Genomic DNA, 20,417 nt, shown 5'->3' with positions numbered 1-20,417 from the left:
AACAACTGTCAGATGGCATATTTCCGCCCAATAATTATGACATCCTTGGCGGCTCGTCATGTGTGTTCAGCACATGCAATGGTTGAGTAACGTGGGCGAGCGAGCACGTCATCGTCAGGGACCGGCCCCGAAAAAAATATCTCTTCCCACCCTCTTTTGCGCCTACCAGCGGAAGGAAGGTGGCGGCCAGGCTGGCAGCTGCGCGTGAGTCTTGGACATGTTGGAAGCGGTACATCACGACGGCGGGGAAACACGGATTCTTGGAGATGCATTGTTCCCGACGTTTGCAAGTCTGTCAGGTGTCATAGTGCATGTGTGTTTCAATCTCTGGCTTCTGTCCTCAATGCCGCCTGACTTCTAGAAATTCACTCTGTGTAACTGCAACTAACTCGACTGCAGTCAGAAATCGGCGTGGCGTAACACTCAAGCACTTAGAAACCAGGGCCCCTCTTCTACATAAGACGCATTCCGAATTTCTGCTCTCTCATTCGATGCCCCAGACACCAAGCCGCTCGTCTTTTACCATTTCCACGGATCCCCCACCATTGCGTGATCGTACATGTGGGCCTGGGCTTTAACTTGTAGACAATTATAGCTCCGAACCCGGGTTGGATACTGAAGTATTAACTTCAGGCTCCTCGCTCGATTTGCTCGTCTTGCGACTGCCCGAAATCTTCTTCTTCCATCCCTCGTTGTCTGTCTGCCTCTGCATGTACGTCTCAATTGGAACATTTCTGTAGCGTTTGCAGTTCGAGACATTAGAAGAAAATGGCAAACACTCCTCATGGTGGCGTCCTCAAGGACTTGTTTGCTCGCGATCTGCCCCGCCAGGCCGAGTTGCGCGATGAAGCAGAGAAATATCCCGCCATCGTCTTGTCAGATCGTCATCTCTGCGATCTTGAGCTGATCCTCAACGGCGGCTTCTCTCCCCTAGAAGGTAAGTCTCTGGAAGGGCCAGGAGGATACTAGACTACTACGAGACCAGCAACTGGCTGCTCTTCATCTTTGCGACACCTTGCGCCGAAAGGGAAAAAGGCACTGACCTTACTGTATTAACATAGGTTTCATGACCGAAAAGGACTACAATGGGTAAGACTCGAAATGGCAATCAGAGGACGAGTCTTGAGCTTAGGCTGACGTTTTCTTTTATAGAGTAGTTGAGAACAACCGTCTTGCCGACGGCGCTCTTTTCAGCATGCCCATCACCCTCGATGTTAGCCAGAAACAGATTGACGACCTGGGTATCAAGACTGGCGCTAAGCTGACGTTGCGTGATTCCCGCGACGACCATAACGTGGCCATCCTAACTGTTGAGGATGTGTACCGACCAGACAAGTACGTTGCACCTTGTGTGGCGTTGGCCCGATCTCTCATCAAATGTACTAATTCGAAATGCTTAGGGTCAAGGAGGCCAAAGAGGTCTTTGGCAGCGACGATGACACCCACCCTGGTACCAAGCACCTGTTCAGTGTTGCCAAAGAGTTCTACGTTGGCGGCAAGCTTGAAGCTGTCGCTCGCTTAGAGCACTACGATTTCCTCGACCTTCGCTGTAAGTCTACAAAATCCACTGCTTGCCATACCGTCTGGACATAAGCTAACTGACTGAACAAGTCACTCCTGCCGAACTCCGATCCCACTTCAACAAGCTCGGCTGGCAAAAGGTTGTTGCTTTCCAGACCCGAAACCCAATGCATCGTGCTCATCGCGAGTTGACGGTCCGCGCTGCTCGCTCCCAGCAGGCCAACGTTCTCATCCACCCCGTCGTTGGTATGACCAAGCCTGGTGACATCGACCACTTCACACGTGTTCGAGTTTACAAGGCTCTGCTGCCCAGATACCCCAATGGCATGGCTGCTCTGGCTCTTCTTCCTTTGGCAATGCGTATGGGTGGACCTCGTGAGGCCTTGTGGCACGCTGTGATCCGAAAGAATCACGGTGCAACTCACTTCATTGTCGGCCGTGACCACGCTGGTCCCGGCAAGAACAAGAACGGCAAGGACCACTATGGCCCTTATGATGCCCAGAAGCTTGTCCAGCAGTACCAGGAGGAGCTTGGCATCAAGATGGTCGAGTTCCAGGAGATGATCTACATTCCCGACAAGGAAGAGTACATGCCCGCCAACGAGATCCCCGAGGGCACTCGCACCATGAACATTTCCGGAACTGAGCTGCGAAACAGACTCAGAACCGGCAAGGAGATCCCTGAGTGGTTCTCGTACCCCGAGGTTGTCAAGGTTCTCCGAGAGCAGAACCCATTGCCACGAGAGAAGGGCTTCACTGTATTCTTGACTGGTTATCAGAACAGTGGCAAGGACCAAGTTGCTCGTGCCCTACAGACTACTTTGAACCAGGGTGGCGGACGGCCAGTCTCTATGCTGCTTGGCGAGACGGTCCGATCGGAACTCTCCCCAGAACTGGGCTTCAGTCGACAGGACCGAGACCTCAACATCTCTCGAATTGCCTTTGTTGCTTCTGAGCTAACCAAGGCTGGCGCTGCTGTGATCGCTGCCCCCATTGCTCCTTTTGACCAGGCTCGTACTCAGGCTCGCGAGCTCATCGAGAAATCTGGTCCCTTCTTCTTGGTCCACGTGGCCACTCCCTTGGAGTACGCCGAGAAGACTGACAGACGTGGCATTTACAAGCGTGCTCGTGCTGGCGAGATCAAGGGCTTCACAGGCGTTGATGACCCTTACGAGGTTCCTTCTAAGCCCGATCTCACGGTGGACTTGCAGACACAGAACGTTCGATCGATTGTGCATGAGATCATCTTGTTATTGGAAAGTCGCGGGTTGCTGGACCAAGTGTAAGACTGATTTCGAAGCAGAAGTAAGACGACAAGTGATGAAACAGGGATACTCTGCGTGCGTGACTTGACGCGGGTTGGGAGGAGACGGGAGTGACATATGGCTCTGGCGTTTGGGACTGTGTGAGTGTTGCGTCGTAAAATTGCCACGAGACAGGAAAGAGATATTGCAAAAACAAAAACAAAAAAATATGAAGGCCAGAACGTAGTTCGCAGCACTTGAGCACGGTGTTGGAAGGATGGACCGGGCATCTGAGTGCATCTAGATACCTCGAGATAGAATTTTGCGTTCAAAATAGAGCAAAGACAAGATGAAGGTACTTGACTACCCACGTAAGGTACTCTGTGGAAGCTGCGGCGCGGACGGTGAGAGAGCGATGCGATGGGATGGCTGCAGAGTTGGGCGACAGTTTGGAGGCTGGGCGCTTAAAACCCTGCATGAATGTATGGAGGTGCAGCGAGGTGGGCATTTGGCGCCCGTCGAGCAACTCCAGATGAAATGGAGAAGGGATGCGAATTCCTGCTTGTCATGCATGCGTTGCTTGTATCGGGCGTGCATGGGCTGCTTACGCGGTGATGGAGATGCCGATTGGGGGGGGGGGAGATGTGTTCAGGCAAGGTTAAGCCAACAGTTGCAGGCACATGATGGCGGATGGTGGTGATGCGATGACGAGGCAAGACGTGTTGGATGAGTCGGCCTGGGAGATGGTCTGGTTCGCGGCGCAAACACGTAGCTGCGAGGACTTGAGTACTCTTGGTGGTGACTGGGTGAGAGCCGTTGACATGGAGAGAAGAAGAATACATATGTAGCTTTGGGCGTCGATGCTGCAGCCTAAACAAAGCTCAAGCAGCCAAGCTCGGTGAATTGCTCGGCGGGCAGACTCTTTTTGCTAGGTGCGCATATCCCCCTAGTATTTAGGTACCATAAAGTATACGGTAATATACTGTATATAAAATAAAAAATATTTACGTAAGTATGTATGCACTTAATATATTTCATTTAGATGAGTATTCTTGTGGGACGTCGGCGCACCTAGCAAAAACAGTCCTTGAGCTGGCCGAGCAATTCACCCCAGCCAGCTGGAGCCCCAACTCAAGCTCGCCCCACGCAGGTGCTCGCTGGAAACCAGAGGGGCATGTGCTGTCTTGACAGACGAGACGTCTGGGAGGATTGATGAGCTGGTCGTGGTCCTTATGTTTGGGAAATGTTGGACGCCACCCGCAAGCCTGGAGTCCCAGTTTTTTTCTTTTCTGAAGGCTGGCTTGGCTGTCTTGTGAATGGACCAAAGAGAAAGGATGGCGAGACGGGACCCTGAGAAGCCGCCCCATAGCAGCGGCTACACCCTTGGGTGGTGGTGCAGCTGGTGGTGCAGGGTCTGGGCCTTGTGCCTTGTAACTGGCCAACAGCTCAAGTGAATATGAACTGGCAGCCTGGTGGACTGACGCCTCGAGTGCTTCAAGCATTGAACTTTGGCATCCCCGAGCTGCTCCCAGCTGCTCCTGCTCGTGCTCCTGCTCGATGCATTTTTGCCGCTCGTCCGTGTCGATTCTCCTCCTCCACCTCACATCACCTTTTTCTCAACCGTCCTTTTCCTCCTCCCTTAGCATCTTCTGCAGCATCTATTATTATCCACATTTCTCGTCTGCCGTTTCCAAAGACAGCCTCCCCCACTCCCGGAATCCAGAGCTGCAAGCACACCGCATCCTCATGGGCACCCAGTCCCGCATAGTCCCGCACCCAGTTACTTACCTCCCACACTGAGTGAAGTCATCGGTGCCTGAACCTGACGAAATCCACCAGACCCGACTCGACATTCTTCACCTTCTTTTCTCCCTTCATTCAAAACAGCGAGGCAGCGACTGCAAACGAATTCTCGATTCCAACCTCGGAACCAGCAAGCTCGGACACAAATTTGTCGACCACTGCTGTCGTCACCCAGCCGCTTGGCCACTTCGGCCCCAATGCTGAAGCATGCCTTCAAAGGAACGTGACGCCGACGTCGACTCCGTCGCCGACGAAGGCCATCGCGACAAGACCCGACGCCCCAAGTCGGAACGGAGTAAAACAGATCGAGACAAGGACAGAGACAAGGACCGTGAACGCCGCCACCGATCTTCCAAGTCCTCGACTTCGCGCAGTAAGCTTGGCACAGATGGCAGTGAGGCCTCCACCAGGCGACATCGCAAGAAGGATCGCGACAGAGATCGCGAGAGAGACAAGGACGGGGATGGGCCTCGCGAGAGAAATGGCTCTACCAGTGACATAACCGCAGATGCAATCAGCATATCCCTCGATAAGCCACGCATCTCTATGCCTTACCCGAGCTTCAGCAAGGCCCACAGCAAAGAAGCTGTCATGAGCCGCGACGACTTGGGTGAGCCACGAAAGTCGCACCTCTCCAACCCCCCAACCCCTGAACCTACCGACGTTGGCGACGAAGAACGGAGATCAAGGTCTGCTGAACTGCACAGAGCAGCATCAACCTCCAAAAGGGGCTCCAGACCGCCTACCCCACCCGAGACCGATGTCTCTGCAGACAGGAGGAAGAGCGGCGGTGATATCAAGGGCTCTGACGGTGGACGCCCCAAATCTACAGTTTCTGGTCTCTCCAGATCCGCATCCCATAACGATGATCGGTCCAAGCTGAGCAGAAAATCTGCTTCGTCCAGCCAAGCCACCTACATCAAATCACGCGAGCACAAATCACACGACAAACTTCGTTCATCTGGCTCTGTCAGGTCAAGTTCATCGCGGCATTCTGTGAGAAGATCCGACTCTGCCAGGTCCAGCTCCAAGAGGGTCGAGTCTCGAGACGACGGATCCTCACCGTCAAGCGTCCAAGATTCCTCCCCACGAACACCGACCCAGACAGCGAGATTTCCCTCCCACTTGTATGACGGCGGCAAGGACCCATCTCCGCCCGACTTTGCAGACAATGAATCTGCTTTCCCGTCCAAGACGGCGACCCCAGCTTCCATGGCCGGACCACCACCTCCACCTCCGCCGCCCCCAATCGATATCCACGACATCCCTCGAGTCGACTACCTGCTGCAAAATGGTGGTCTGCCCTACCCCGTCCCTCGACACTTTTTATCAGTCCTGCCTCTTCAGAATGGATCTCGAACATCGAACCCCCCCTTGACTGGATCGGACACGTTGTTTGCGCCATTCCTCAACCTACTTGACCAATATTCCAACGTTTTGGCGAAGCAGGGCTCTGTTGCAGTTGCGACTGGCCATCGCTCCGTTGCCCGACGTCTGTTGGACAGGCTGGAAAATGTTTTCTCACGGGACTTGCCGCCTCACGGCTGCGCATGCGTCATGTGCGATCGATCTCATGAAATACACAAGGGCCTGACATGGGGTGACGTGCTGGAATGGGTCAGCGGGCGTATTGAACTTCCAGACTGGCCGCCGTTTGATCTTGCTGAGATTGGGACCAAAGCCGCTGAGATCTCCGCAGAAGTACCACCGCGACCTGCATCTCCCTTGAAAATGGACCCGGATATCGCAGAAGAATTCAGAGAACATTACCTTCGACAGTCGAAGAAGGTCAGGTCGGCTGTAGATAAGTGGCTAACTAACACGGGTGAAACTCCAGTACCACCTCCCCAAGATGTGGACGATGAGACTCTTACATTTGCCATTCTGACAAACATGGCCGCTGATGATCGGCCATTCTTCAATGCTCTGTTGTCCGGTTCACGAGAATTAAAGTCGTCGACTAGGGCTCCTACACCAGTTCATAGGCCACGGAACGACTTCATCGTCAAGTCCGGCTTGTCCCTTCAACGCTTGTATCGCCTACAGCAAGTCCCTCGAGATGCTGAATCCGCCAGCTACCTTGTCAAGAACCCACATACTCACGATTTGCTCGTCACTATTTCAAATATTAATAACGCCGAATGGGAGATTTTGACCTCTGGCCGATTTGACGGCTTCCTCTGGTCAGGAGCAGATGCAGACGACATGAATCCAGGTCTCGAATCTCGTGCTGAAACGCCCGCAAGCGGCTACTTTGGCTCCCGCTCCTCAATGAGTCCGCTGCCTAGAGGACCATCAGCCATGGGATCCAGGACTACAACCCCATTCTCGCCCTACTCCCGAGGCGCGACGCCTGCATCCTTTGTTAGCCTGGCATCGTCAGGCGTCCAGGGAAGTAGCAGACAGCCTGTATCAAATGACGAGGAAATGGAAATGGCAGCCATTGCTGAAATAGAACGGGAGATTTACGCAGGCATGGAAAGTTTAGAAGACGCGTTTGAGAAACTGCACCAAAAGGCAGAGATGGTACGAACAGCCCTGCGGCTGCGAGGAGCCGGCCTCATGCAGAACTTGCAGAGTCGTCGTCGCATCGATGTGCTGTCCACCCCTGGATCCGGCAATTCTCAGCACTCGGGATACGAACGGCCAGCCTGGGCTGCCGGCAGTGATGTCGAAGGCGCAAGTGACGATGATTGGGCCATGGACGACATTGACATCATGCCGGATGACTCTGCCAGCAATATCAGCAGCTCAAGACATCGACGACCCAAGAGGCGCACCGAGCGTCGCACGCCTGCACCAATTGAGGAGGACGAGGAAGAATGATGATGCCGCATGCATTTACTCAATCCAAGTGGTCGAATTTTGACGCCCACGGTTTTCGTTTGTTTCTAATTTTTCGAATATGATGGCATCAGTAAATAAGTAATGGATGTTGCGGATGGCAATGTTTTACAGTTGTCGGATACCAAGTTTTTATTTTTCTTGTTTTGAGAACATACCAACGGGAAATGATGGATGATGTGTTGTTCAAGTCTGCATGAGGAATAGTCACTATATTGTGTGTTTTGAGGATGGACGAGCATGGATATCAAATACTACAGAGAAGCTGCTGCATTTGCCAGATTGGTGGAATTCTGAACTCGGTAGAGAGTGTAAGGAGGTCGATCTTCCGCATAGGGTGCATAGTTTTGGCGTTGGCAGCATAATGATGTATCTTGTTTCGATCCCATTGACTTTTTTAAGTGCACTAGTCAGCCATGTTCCGTGTGGATGGTATTCAGTGCCGCTGAGGCTGTTTCGGGACATTGGCGCCGACGATAACTCCCTGATTCGAAGCAAGATTTACAGGTGAGCCATCTCGAGTGTATAAATACAACCTACCCCGCCAAAAATGACACCAGGACGGCGGGGATAGTCGCATCACGTTGACGAGATGGCAGACCGGGAAGGGGAGGCGGGATGAAAGGGTGCGGCCGAAAGGAGAATCTACAACAGGACAATCATGCCACCGGTCGCCTGGGCCGAATATATAAGAAGACGGGGTCCTGAAGTCCGGCCCGCACGATTTGACGAGGACATCGTACAGCATGGCACAACCTACGCTGCCAGGGCCCCTGTTGGACCTTACAACAGATAACATTACGCCCAATGTGGTGCGAATCAGTACGCAGAGCGGGAATGCGCGTGTTAATTACCTCGTGGAGAGGCTGATTACGCACCTGCATGACTTTGCGAGGGGGACGAGGTTGAGCACGACGGAGTGGATGGCGGCGTTGGACTTTTTGGTGAGGTGTGGGCAAACGAGTAGCGATGTGAGGCATGTAAGTCTCGCTCTTTTCACCTGGCTTGGTATCAAAATAGATGGCATTTGTGAATTATTTCTCTTTTCTTCTCTAATCTCTAACTCTTTGTCATGTCGTGAAAAGGATGGGCCGTGCTGACAGTGGTAGGAATTCATCCTCCTTTCCGACGTACTCGCCTTATCGTTGCTGGTCGACTCTATCAACCATCCTAAACCGCCTGCTTCAACAGAGGGGTCTAACCTCGGTCCGTTCCATACCCACGACGCACCAACCATTGACTCTGGCAGCTCCATGACATCTGATCCGAATGGCGAGCCCCTCCTTGTGCTTTGCACCGTCAGCGATACGGCGGGGAATCCTGTATCCGACGTCAAGGTGGACATTTGGGAGACTGATTCATCGGGCCAATATGATGTGCAGCACGACCACCGGGAGGGTCCCAGAGAGAGGTGCATCATTGTGAGCGACGCCAAGGGCAAGTTTTGGTTCAAGGCAGTCAGGCCCGTGAGTTATGCCATACCCGAGGACGGGCCGGTTGGGCAGTTGCTGAAGCTGCTGAAACGGCATTGTTGGCGGCCGGCGCATATGCACTTCATGTTTGAAAAGGATGGCTGGGATCATTTGACCACGTAAGTATTTCAACTTGCAACTGCTAGGAGGGCCGACGGCTCTTTGCTAATATGACTTATCCAAGGGCATTGTACATGTGTGGCGATCCTTATGAGACGAGCGACGCCGTGTTTGCTGTCAAGAGGAGCCTCATTGTTGATCTGGAGAAAGTTGATGCCGCCACGGCAGCCAAATATGGCGTGAAGGAGGGCACACTTCTCTTGAAGCACGATTTTGTGCTTGTCACACAAAAGGAAGCCGATGAGCTACGAGATCGCAATGCCATCCAAGCGCTTCGAGAGTTGGGCTTGAGTATGAAGCTGGTAGATCACTTGCCAGTTCCTGACCTAGACTAAGGGGGTAAAGTCTCAGTGTGATCGTGGCCCCGCCTTGACCAGTTTCACTACATTTTCATAGTATCCCTCAACACCGCCGTACTTGTGTAGTATGGCGTGTATGTCTATGTCAGAAGCTGCCTTGATTCGGTGACGACCTAGGATTCCCGTATTCCTTGTGCTCGGGATGCGTAGCATTTCAGTTTCTGGTTGCCAGCCACAATCTTCTGCAATTTGGGACACCCAGTCAACCAGCGAGGCATATGTTGACTTTGGCTTCGACTTGTCCCTTGGTGGGGGCGGGCGGTATTTCTCCCCAGTCAGACTGTGGCTGCAGCAGGGGATCATGATGTAGGGGCAGTTGGAGATTGTGCCGAGGATAGGCGTCCAAGGTGTCAGTTCGTCGGCGTGATTTGAGACGATGAATGTACCTGATCTGAAGACTCCATCGTGGATATGAGCAGAGTGTAATAGTTGAGAGGGATTGTTTCTGTCTCTGTGGGCGGGTATTATGCTGGGCAATAGAAGCTTTTCCTCAAGAGATTTCCCAGACGGTGACATGGCTGTTGGAGTTGTGTAGTTGGCCCATGATTTTCGCGCCCGCGCATCGAAACCCCAACCGTTATAACCCTCTTGTGTAAGGAGATACACGAGCAGACCATTTCCACACCCTATATCAACGAAACCAGGGAATTCTTTGCCCTTGTACATGTCTGCCCATAGCTCAATCAAGAAAGCAGCAATGCCAAGATCTTCAAATACGTGTTTGCCAGGGTCGGTGCTCTCAGCCCAGGTGTTGACCAGTCGGCGCGAATATTTGCTCTTGAGTTCCGCATATCGATTTTGAAATCTTGCCTGGGGTATAACGCGATCGTGATGGACCCTTTTGACGTAACCTTGCACAGCTCCTTCGCCATGTCTGTGAAGAACCTCAAGAAGATGAAAGGCAATTCGACCTAGTTTGGGATCCAAAAGGTCACTTGGCGAACCCCCTAGAAAATGAACCGATATTGTGCCAGAGCGCGAAGTAGTGCTCCACTGATGAAGGTGTGCAATTCCTCGGACCTTTGGGTGATAGAAGGGTAGATGCTCCATAGACACCACATGAGGAATATATAAGACCAAAGATGTGACGAGTGTTTCTGACTCATTCGTGAAATGGAAAGTGCAAGTTTGATTGAGGGGATTGTCCCTTCTTTCGCTCCTGGGGATCAATCGTCGTACTAAAGTGCGCTTCAGGGGTATATGTGGGATACTTCGAATGACGGGTTGGATGGTGTCAGGCACACCGTTGGAGATGTTTGTTGTAGTGGCCTCGTCCATGTTTCCGTCGTCGTACAAGATATCTGCGCGAAATAGCCAAGTAGAATTGATGTTAGGGTTGTGAACCATATTCATCATGATGCTAGAAAACAGCTCTGGCCCAAAAGTACAGCCATGGCTATAGTACGGCACCCATACGTCGGTCTCGGCGGTAGAGTCTTCGAAATAGGGCAACGCTGTTGAGGGCACCCCCTCAGGTTCAAATGGCATAATGAGCTGGCCGGCCCTCGACAGCTAAGTCTAGTAACAATCTCGCATATCAAATTCGTTTGCTTTTGTAAGGTGTCGCAAGAAGACGGTGGTGATTGTAACAATTTGGTGTCAGGTGTACCAAACAGATGACGTGACACGGTGATACCATTCACCCAACGCTCGAACGCTCGCAATTCTTTGGATGCGTACTATCACCCACCTAATTCGACGGCAAGCATGCCCAATTCATTGACCAACAAGGCGGTCATAGGCGAGAAGCGTGAGGCATGTTAGAGATGCCAACACAACTGGTTGAAAAATCCGAAAAGCCAATGACGGTTGCGCCGGTGGTGGAACAGGCGAGTAGCCAGCGGGGCTGAAAGAATGCAATGGAGGGGCAGTGGAGGGGCAGCAGACACCAGACAACCACGACATGACGAACCTGAGAAACCCGAGAGGCCTCGAAGCAGGCCGAAAGCCTAGTGACTGCAGACTTGTGTCTTGATGACTTCATAGCGCAAAATCAAAGATTGAGCTGACAGGCTCAGATGGCGGAATGACAGCTCCCCTCGCTGCCTCCCAGCCGGTGTCGCCCTCGCCGCTCGGGTTGCTCCTGCCATTTAATGTTCGGAATGCCGCTCCCAAGAGACAGTATTGGACCGTGCCAAAAGGAGAGTCAATCTATGACGCAGTACGGATTATAACTACCAACCGCTATCTAGTACTACTAGTACAAGAGTGCCCATACAGAATGGACCTACCGTCGACCTCTGCCTCCAGAGTTCTTGTGGCGGCACTAGACCGCGACGTGGAAGCTAGTGCTTGCTCACGTGAGTGAGACACATTTGTGCTCCAATCCACGAATTTATCATGCTGCAAGGCTAGGAGAAAAGAGCAATTATACCAGACCTGTTGGGGCGAACAGCCAGAGGCTGCGGCGATGACACTTCACATTCACTTTTTTACCTATAGGCAGCCAGTGCTTGAAGAAAGTTCATAGGTTCCCGCCGGCATTCCCTTGGCTCGGCGGCACAGGTGGCGCGGTGACGCCGCACCTAAACACAGCCTGATGTCGATGACCTGCAGCAGCCAGACCGCCAAGCAATGATTGAGCCTCGCAACAAAAATGACAAAGGCGCACTGTCTTACTTTCAGTCCCATCTATTTCGCTGCCAGCCAGATGCCTGTCTCGCTCCTGCAATTTGCAATTTGCAGGAGCTGGTGGGTTGTCATCAATCTGAAAGAATCCAGGCATTTACAGGTCACTGGGCCTAATGGGCCTAATGAACCCTGTCGCGATTGGCTCATCACGCTTGAGCGCGCTTGACATGACCAGGCGCTGCAATGTTGGCATCCATGTCACTTGAACGCTGACCTCAAGCTGAGACTTTGAAGGCTGGCACACCGAGACACACACTACAGCTCTCAAGAGCACGAAGGCTATCAGTCATAAGTCGTCTGATAGCCAGATTGCCAGGCCCTTCTGCGACCTTCTGTGGCTGTGCACACCTCAAATCTAAGGCAGCAATTGCGCCTCATTCGCCCACCCTACCCTTGGTGGGGCACTTGGCCGCTACTCGCCGCCCGTTGTCCGCCAGTTGCAAGCTGCTCCCGTCTCTGTAGTATGCCACCTGCCGCCGTCTGCCCATAACCTACCACCGCCCGCCCACCACCTCTTGCCCACACATTCCGCAGCCCGCAGCCCAAGCCCCGTGCCCCTCGTCTTCTCGGCCTGCATCAAAAGGCTCCAGACGAGTCTTCTCCCATTTCCCGCCCCTCTTCCCATCACCACTAATCCGGCCTCTTGTCGCAAACGCTCTTGTCAGCCCTTTGCCTCTCGCCACGCACATTTAAACCTTTTCCCTCGCCAGAAGCACAATTCTCCTTCTCGGATTTTATTCTCCCCCCATCGCCTGCTGCTTCAACTTCGCCTTCACGAACCTACAACCCGTCCAAACAAACTTCACACAGCGAGGCACCTCTATCTGCAGCCTTTCGCTGAAACATCCCGACTTCGTCAACAAACCCATTTCCCACAGTCACCCCTCAACGTCCGAGTTTATGTCCATCGAAAATCTTAAGACCTTTGGTAAGTTATCCTCTGGCCTCTTCATGATCGCCCCTTACTCCCTCATCACCATCTTCTTTTTTTTCTCGTCCTTCGCCCATGTTTTCCCCTGTCGCCCACAAACCCGCTTTTTCATCGCGTCTTGATCCTCTGCCAGCTGTAGGCCCCGCCATTTCCCCTGCCACGGCGCTCTGACTCGCAACTTTGAGTAATGATGCTAATTTCACGCAATTTTTAGACCCCTTCGCCGAAGCCGACGAAGATACAGGCGAGACCAAGCAGTCACAGAATTACATACATATACGTATTCAGCGTACGTCTTCCACGCTTGCCTCACCCGACTTGATGTTATACCCACGTCTTCACGCGGAGCGGCAATCTATGTCACAATCTTCCTCCATATGGCGTGACAGAGAGGGGGAGCAGCACATGCACCCTGAACGCACAGTTACTGACAAATATATAGAGCGTAATGGACGTAAGACTTTGACCACTGTGCAGGGTCTTCCGAAGAAGTTTGACCAGAAGAAGATTCTCAAGGTCATCAAGAAGAAATTTGGTACGTTGAAGGCTACTTCCAAACGCATCCATTGTTAGCGACACCGGGCATAGACATGGTTACTAACAGCACTCTCCAGCCTGCAATGGCACTATCGTCAACGATACGGAAATGGGCGAGGTGATCCAGCTCCAGGGTGACCAGCGCAAAGATGTTCAGGAATTCCTCGTCGACAAGAAGGACGGCCTTGAGCTAGACGCCAAGACCATCAAAGTCCACGGTTTCTAAGCTAGCAATGCGCCGTTGCCCTGTCAGCTGCTTGCTCATCACGAGGCATCCGCTGACGTAGAGGACGGTTTGGGACGAGAACGATCCCCCGCGTATTGCACCTCTTTCCAGATGTATCGATAGCCAGGGGCTCAACTCGGCTCCAATCGAACTCGAGGACGACGGCCACCATCATCCACTGATGCGTGAGAGATTTTTTTGCTTTTTTTGGTTGTTGGGTGAGGATCCTCGGCAAGAGCGAGTATTGGCCGCAGCGAAACGGAAAGCACGGCGAGCTGCCTTGCTCAACCCAGGGATGAGTTCGGCTACGGGCCAAGTTGATGCGTGGCTTGTCAGTCACTCGCTAATTTGTTTATCAGGCAAGCCGGGCCGTAGTCTTGGGCAGAGTAGTGAAATGAGAGTTTTAAATTGCAAAAAAAAAAAAAAAAAAAAAAAACTACTGAGCAAAAGTAAAGTGACTTAATGTTAGAGTGCGAGAGGAAATGATGGTATGAAAAGGGTTGGTACTAATTCATGTGATGCGTGCTCCAAATTACTGTGATGCGACTATGATACTGCCGTGCAACCGATTAATCATTCGACGCTCCGAGGCTGGTCAAACAGAAGAAGAAATGTAGCCACTAAGTAGACACTACTAAGTAGACAATGGGGTATTTTTTGAGATTGAACGCCCGCCAAGCACATGCCATGTAACAATAGATTTCTCAGACACGAATCCATCCACCCTCTTGCTTCTTTGCTTCCCTCACCCCCTCTGTGTCCTCTCCGGGGTCAACTCAGAGCTCTGCTCGTTCAATGGACCCCTTGATTTGCACCAGCATACCATATACATCATTCCATAACCTTTTGGCATGTCCAATGAACGGCATGGCAGGATAATTGAGTTGAAAGGAATGCATATGTACCAGCAGAGTTACCATGCTAATGTAACTTGCTATCGAGAAGACATTGATGGACGTTGACGTCTCCTTTCGTATGTTGATCTTTTGGTGCGTGATGTGGTAGCACACTGTCAGCGTCTATCGTCAAACAAGGCGAGTCAGTAACAATCCATCCTAGGCGCGTTGGTATATATTCCCAAGTGACATACGGTTGCTATGCCGATCCAGCCCGGGAGCATGAGCCGGGGGTCTTCAAAGCCACCGGCACACGAGAGCACGGTCATGGTCAAATACGCATTGACGGCGTTGATTGTGAGCAGACGGACGATGGTCGCTTGGGGAGTGTAGTGGATGAGCCTGTTGGAGAGTTAGTTGGACTGCAGAGTCTGACTTGTCAATTTGTCGCGCGTTGGCATGTGACTGACCATCGTGACATGAGGCAGTCGGTAAAGAAGAAGGAGAGATATCCACAGGCAAAGCACTACATGTAAAAGAGGACTGGTATTAGCGAACTGAGAGTAATGCCGGCTCGAGGGGGGCCCCAGGTAACGAACCCATATTGTCGCCAGGGCGCCTTCTGTCAGGGCGAAGGGAACGGCATCGTCACCGCCGTTGCACGGCGCGGTTGTGCAGGCTCGATTCGGGCGCACGACAAGAATTCGGTCGGGGCCGGGGAGAAGTCGTAGAAGAAGCTGCAGGGCGCATGGTAGACCCCACCAGACCGCGGGGAGAATAGAGCAGAGGCGGAGAGCAAAGAGCCACGGGTGCCAGGGAGGAGGGACGTTGAGGACGACGGCGACTCGAGGTTGGAGGAGAGACGGGTGGACGGGCGCAGGGGACGAAGACGAGGAGGACGGGTTGGAGCGGTGGTTGAGGTTGTGGGTGTGACTGTGGCTTCGTTTGTGGTTGGGGTTGGAGGAGTTGCGATGTGAAGCTCCGGCCGTAGCTATGGGGACGTGTGTAGATGTTGAAGATGTGGTGTTGGGCGGCGGGTGATCGGTGGGCGATGAGGATGCGGTGGACAACGCCCTGTGGTGAGGACGGGCCATCGCCATTGCACTCTCAGGCCATGGGGAGGAAGCAGTCGAGTATTGGTCGAATCGGTCGGCAGTCACTGGATTGTGGTTGGCGCTGTGCTGAAGCTGGACCTTGCTGCTCGATTGTTGGCAGTGGAGGCGGCTTGAGGGTGCGGGATGGAGGCACGGCGGAGAGCGGAGAATGGAGGTGTAGCTTGACTGCAAACAAGAAGCTGGCGAGCAGGCGAGTGTCACGACGGGGGGGGGACAGGCCAGTGTTGTGCTATGTCCCGTGGCGGCGGGATGGGATCGATGGTTGGAGTCGTGCTCCAACGGCGATGTGGCAGAAGCAGAAGCAGAGGCCGAGGCGGAGAACGGCGGAGCTACCTCGATAGGTTGGTAGGTCGATAGGGGTCTTGGAGATGAGAGATGAGAGATGACACAAGAACGCATGCAGACCAGGGTCTTGGGGTACTGCTGCCGCCTCTCTGGTTTAACACATGCATCCTTGATCTTGATCCCACTCCGTACTCCAAGTGTCACCTGTCATCTGGTCGGAAGGTGGTGGGTAAGGGGAGTCGAGCTTGGCAACGCCGACGAGATGAGAGCTGACGGCAATCCCAAAGAGTTGATCAATTGACTGGATGACTGTGGAGAAATGAAGCCCTGTGGATCATCCATGGCCTGGACGACGGGCTGATCCAAGCTCTCGGGAAATCCAACGTCATCTTATCAGAGGGGCGGCGTGGTAGTGTCCTCCTGCAAGAGGATACGTCAAATATGGCCTTTATCTGCAGCACGAGCACTGCCTTCATTATTGTCTCGGATCTGGTTGCAGCAAACATATCAGAACCACCATGCGTCAGATTGGCGCGGCATTCGAGTCCCGATTTCTGGACTGCGCCATTCCTGCAAGCCATTATCTACGACAACGCGGTTTGCCCCTGTGCGAATCGCATGCCCTGCCGCTATTGGCAATCAAATCACCCTTCTATTCCCATGATATCAAGATACGAGCCCTCGTGCCGTCAACGCACGCTGGATGAGAATGCCAATCAGCTTTGCCGGTGAAGCAATCAATCTAGACATGAATGTGGCGCGCTGGGATTGCCTCTTACGTTACTAAGATGGAACAGAAGCCATGTTTGCTCCCTAGATCACTGGTCCAGCAGAATCCAGAGCAAGGAATCCGAGTCATTGGATGACAGCGCCTTGTATGCAAGCTGCGTCTCATTCTGCGCTATTGGAGTCCGTCATTGCATAGGCATACACCTTGTTCGATATTCCCGTGTCTCTCAAGTCTTCAGCATCCCGCTGCGTTTCTCCAAGTTAGAACTCGTCTCCATGTCCTGGTGCTCTCAATCCTTCTGGGCCCATGGTTAGAACCATATATGATTGGTGCTTGCTGAGGTAGCTATGGCCGCTATGCGTGGCTTCTTGATACATGACATGTAATACTGTCGAATATTTGCCATGTCAGCCACCGCAAGGTGTCAGGCTATGGGTGATGATCTTCACGGTGTCGTCGGTGGCTGGAGTTGTCCCGGCTTTTCAAGAGGACAATGGAGCTTCTACTACCGTAGCATCCACACATTTTATACACTCCATCCGTCTTGTTTTCCTGCAATGCTAATCCAGAACCAAGCATAAGTCTTGTCCGCGATAGTAGTGGCTGCGAAGCTGTGAGAGTATGGTTTGAACTCGTGACGGCTGTCTCATACTCGGTGCAAGCGCATCTTACGTTTTAGTACCATGGCGTCGGTGTCTAGATTTGTAGAGCAATGCCAGGTCCCTCTTGATTGTCTCCATTGAAAGAGCCTCAATATTAGATCCGCCGATGTCTATATGCAACTTTGCCAGGAAGAGCCTGAAATCCTTGTAGGTAGTCTCATACCCCTTTGGAGAATCGTCTCAGACACCTGCTGAAGCGAGCTGGGCCTGTGAATTTGACGTATTCCCTCTCCTTCAGAAATCATGAATCGCCTTTCCTGACCTCTCTGAGGCTTTTCGCCCTGTGGAGAAATTAATCTTCTACCGCATGGCAGCAAACAGGCCGCCACTGACGCATTTGCCCGGCTGAGGCTGAGAACATCCTGACCTGAGTGGAACTCATGACAAGCAACTTCGACCGTCATCATCGATACAGGGGAATCGTCTCGACATTTGCACATCTGCCGCTCGGCTTCTCCGAGAGCACAAAGTCCCACAACTGAGCGGGATCATGTCCGGACATTGACGTGTGGGTTTGCCTCGATGTTAGTAGCTAGAAGCAAGGTTCAGAGCCATTGAAATCAAGATCTAAGCTATAAAGAAGTCATTTTCGTCCAGCGCAGTCCATTTTGAGTATGGGAAGAAAATAAACATGTTACACCACAGACGAACTGCAGCACAACTGTGACACGCACGAAAGTTTGTCTATCTGACACCTTATTCTTCCCGAGGCCTTGTGGGGTTGTCATGCCAGCGACTCGTTATCCGGAATTGTTCAGTCGCGGAGTGATCTTGTACAGATTCATTCTCTTGAACGAGTCCTTCACACTGCATGTTACCTTTCGGCTGAATCCGGTCCACCACCGTGTCACTTGTCACACGCGTGTTTTCACCAAGTCGGGGGATATGGCTTCACCAATGGTCACTGTTGTAAGTTGGAGAAGCCATGATCACTATTTCCCACACCCAATTTCTTGACGGGTTAGGTCTATCACGTGTGGAAGCATGTTCTTGGTGCTGACCAACGGTTGCAGGGAAGCCAGGAAATGACAGAAGTAGCTGCTGCAATTACAGCTATACGGCGAGACATTAGTGCTCTGCGCGCCGAGATCAGTGAAGGCCTTGAGAAAATATGCACTTCAACTTCTGGATTTGACAAGAGTCTCCTAGATATCGATGGGACCTTGATGAGAGACGTCAGTGCGCGGCTTGACTCCCTAGCGCTCGACATCATGACTACGAGAGTCGACATACAGGCTCTGGGGCTGGACATTGACCAGGCCCACGACCGTGTGTGCACCACTCTCGACGATCATCGCAGTGGAATATTCAAGACTGTACAAGACTCGCACAAGGCCACGTCTGGCAGGCTTGAGGATTTGTCAAGGGCTGTTGTCGACGTCAACAGTCGAACTAAACATGGGCTTCTTGAAACCGGACATGGCCTCGATGTGAACCATGATGCCTTTGTAACAAAGCTCGACAAGGTATCCGAGGATATCAATTTGACTGTTTGTAGAAAGATCGACATCGCAAACGGCCATATCAATAAACTCATTGTTGACACGAGGGACCACTTGCGAGGTCGGCTTGATGAGGTCCAGGAGGAGGTGGAGAGTTCACGTCGCCGGACACACGAGAAATTGAACGATGTGCACGAGGCTCTTGCTGGCATCGTGAATACTACACGCGACAGACTTCTTCGAAAAATTGAACAGGCTACGTCGTTGTTCAGCTCGGTGCAGCCGTTGATGCGTGAGCTCAGGAGGAACCACAAAGGGTAGCTGGCAACTCTTGGCAAGGTTAATGTGCTGATTCGATTGGCATACCCACGCCAAGAACGGTGCTGAGATCGAAGGTGAGATGGTGTAGGCTGCATTCTATGCCCCAGGAGCTTGCACTGATGTAGACAATTTTAGATTTTCACGATCCCATTGGTCGTCCATCACCAGGTGACGGCAGCGACACATCTCATACCAAGAGCGGCCCAGGGTCAGCACTACGCTTTCAGAGTGATGATGATTCCATAGCATCAGTGGTAAAAGGGCTGTAAGGAATGTCGGGCAGCGGAACCTGTTACTTGTATCCTTGCATGTTGAGAGGGCGAGGATGGCTCCCCGGCTCGTAGTCCACCTAAGCGCGCAATGTTTGATGTAATTTCCCAGCGGCCGAGAGGGAAGGTCGATGGATCTCGTATTGCCCCCTGTCGCACAGTAGATAGGGCCGAAATACACAAAAAATACGCGGCGTGGCCATTCCCATTTTGTGACGGCCGCTTGTGAGGAGCCCCACGACCCATTATCGAAAGAGGATGCGAAGGGCAGAAGAGTTCAGCCCTACACCCTACATAGATCTGTATGCTGAGAGTGCGAGGATACATGTGGAACATGTGAGATGTGTTGGCGGGCATTTGTCGATATTGAAGATGGTGCCACCAATCGATCTGTCGTCCCGTCGGTTGACGTAGTAGTCGACCCACGCGACGCCTTGGCACGCCATAGTTTAAATCGTTGCGAGTAAAATGCTGCATGTAAGAGCAATTGGAGAAGATCAGTACATCAGTTTTGGCCATCAAATTACACCATTGCTGTGCGGGATTTTCTAACCGGGATCGGCCAGTTCGGCATATGACCGAGTCGAGGCGTGATGAGGAAAGTGGCGGTGCTGGAAAAAGGCAGCCTCGAACCCAATTCCTGTTAACTGACGACCGTTGACAGTCGACCGTCGACCCGTACGAATGGGGGCACGAGCCGCCGCCCGACAGAACTGCAGGGTCCAGTCCAAACGTCTCCATTGGACTTAAGTGGCCCTCGACAAGAGGCAGTGGGATCAAAGACCATTGACGAGCTGGAAAGGATGAAAAGGGGCGACGGAGAGAGGGAGCGCGAGGCAGCTGGAGCGAGTTGACGGTCAAACACACAGCCAAAGTCCCCGCCCCCCATTCACATAACAATTTGTTCTGCTGCTTCCTGTTTTTTTGGCTTTTTTTCTTCTCCATTTGTTCTCGTTTTATCTTGCCACGAAGTATCGACCACCTCCGATTGTGCCGTGTTCGTGCTTGATTTCGGTTGCACCGCAGCCCAGGAACCCCCCCGGTGTGCGGCTTAATCGCCATCGTGACG

General features: G+C 52.5%; 7 protein-coding genes across 7 annotated transcripts; 5 read left to right on the top strand and 2 right to left on the bottom strand.

Annotated features, from left to right (window-relative positions):
* Positions 1 to 768: 768 nt before the first annotated feature.
* On the top strand, positions 769 to 2,807 carry MET3 (Sulfate adenylyltransferase; the record flags this gene model as incomplete). The annotated part of the gene is made up of 5 exons (XM_014686129.1): positions 769 to 937; positions 1,062 to 1,089; positions 1,153 to 1,335; positions 1,401 to 1,549; positions 1,612 to 2,807. The coding sequence occupies 5 exons, from the start codon at positions 769 to 771 to the stop codon at positions 2,805 to 2,807; spliced, it is 1,725 nt and encodes a 574-aa protein (XP_014541615.1).
* Positions 2,808 to 4,775: 1,968 nt separating this feature from the next.
* On the top strand, positions 4,776 to 7,394 carry G6M90_00g089520 (uncharacterized protein; the record flags this gene model as incomplete). The annotated part of the gene is made up of 1 exon (XM_014686128.1): positions 4,776 to 7,394. The coding sequence occupies one exon, from the start codon at positions 4,776 to 4,778 to the stop codon at positions 7,392 to 7,394; it is 2,619 nt and encodes an 872-aa protein (XP_014541614.1).
* Positions 7,395 to 8,158: 764 nt separating this feature from the next.
* Positions 8,159 to 9,339, top strand: npcC_1 (Hydroxyquinol 1,2-dioxygenase; the record flags this gene model as incomplete). Its single annotated transcript, XM_014686127.1, has 3 exons — positions 8,159 to 8,392; positions 8,522 to 9,003; positions 9,069 to 9,339. The coding sequence occupies 3 exons, from the start codon at positions 8,159 to 8,161 to the stop codon at positions 9,337 to 9,339; spliced, it is 987 nt and encodes a 328-aa protein (XP_014541613.1).
* Positions 9,340 to 9,386: 47 nt separating this feature from the next.
* On the bottom strand, positions 9,387 to 10,851 carry TRM44 (tRNA (uracil-O(2)-)-methyltransferase; the record flags this gene model as incomplete). Its single annotated transcript, XM_066131354.1, has 2 exons — positions 9,387 to 9,443; positions 9,562 to 10,851. 2 exons carry the CDS (start codon positions 10,849 to 10,851, stop codon positions 9,387 to 9,389), a joined length of 1,347 nt encoding a protein of 448 aa, XP_065987399.1.
* Positions 10,852 to 12,894: 2,043 nt separating this feature from the next.
* Positions 12,895 to 13,688, top strand: SUI1 (Eukaryotic translation initiation factor eIF-1; the record flags this gene model as incomplete). The annotated part of the gene is made up of 4 exons (XM_014686125.1): positions 12,895 to 12,922; positions 13,140 to 13,214; positions 13,368 to 13,460; positions 13,540 to 13,688. 4 exons carry the CDS (start codon positions 12,895 to 12,897, stop codon positions 13,686 to 13,688), a joined length of 345 nt encoding a protein of 114 aa, XP_014541611.1.
* Positions 13,689 to 14,464: 776 nt separating this feature from the next.
* On the bottom strand, positions 14,465 to 15,624 carry G6M90_00g089480 (uncharacterized protein; the record flags this gene model as incomplete). Its single annotated transcript, XM_014686124.2, has 4 exons — positions 14,465 to 14,707; positions 14,779 to 14,926; positions 14,995 to 15,050; positions 15,124 to 15,624. The coding sequence occupies 4 exons, from the start codon at positions 15,622 to 15,624 to the stop codon at positions 14,465 to 14,467; spliced, it is 948 nt and encodes a 315-aa protein (XP_014541610.2).
* A 2,589-nt stretch (positions 15,625 to 18,213) lies between these two features.
* G6M90_00g089470 (uncharacterized protein) lies at positions 18,214 to 19,079 on the top strand (the record flags this gene model as incomplete). The annotated part of the gene is made up of 2 exons (XM_014686123.1): positions 18,214 to 18,225; positions 18,330 to 19,079. The coding sequence occupies 2 exons, from the start codon at positions 18,214 to 18,216 to the stop codon at positions 19,077 to 19,079; spliced, it is 762 nt and encodes a 253-aa protein (XP_014541609.1).
* Between the last annotated feature and the right edge of the window lie 1,338 nt (positions 19,080 to 20,417).

Source organism: Metarhizium brunneum, chromosome 5, assembly GCF_013426205.1.
Source record: "Metarhizium brunneum chromosome 5, complete sequence".
NCBI classification, from domain to species: Eukaryota; Fungi; Ascomycota; class Sordariomycetes; order Hypocreales; family Clavicipitaceae; genus Metarhizium; species Metarhizium brunneum.
This window is presented reverse-complemented; position numbering and strand designations above follow the sequence as displayed.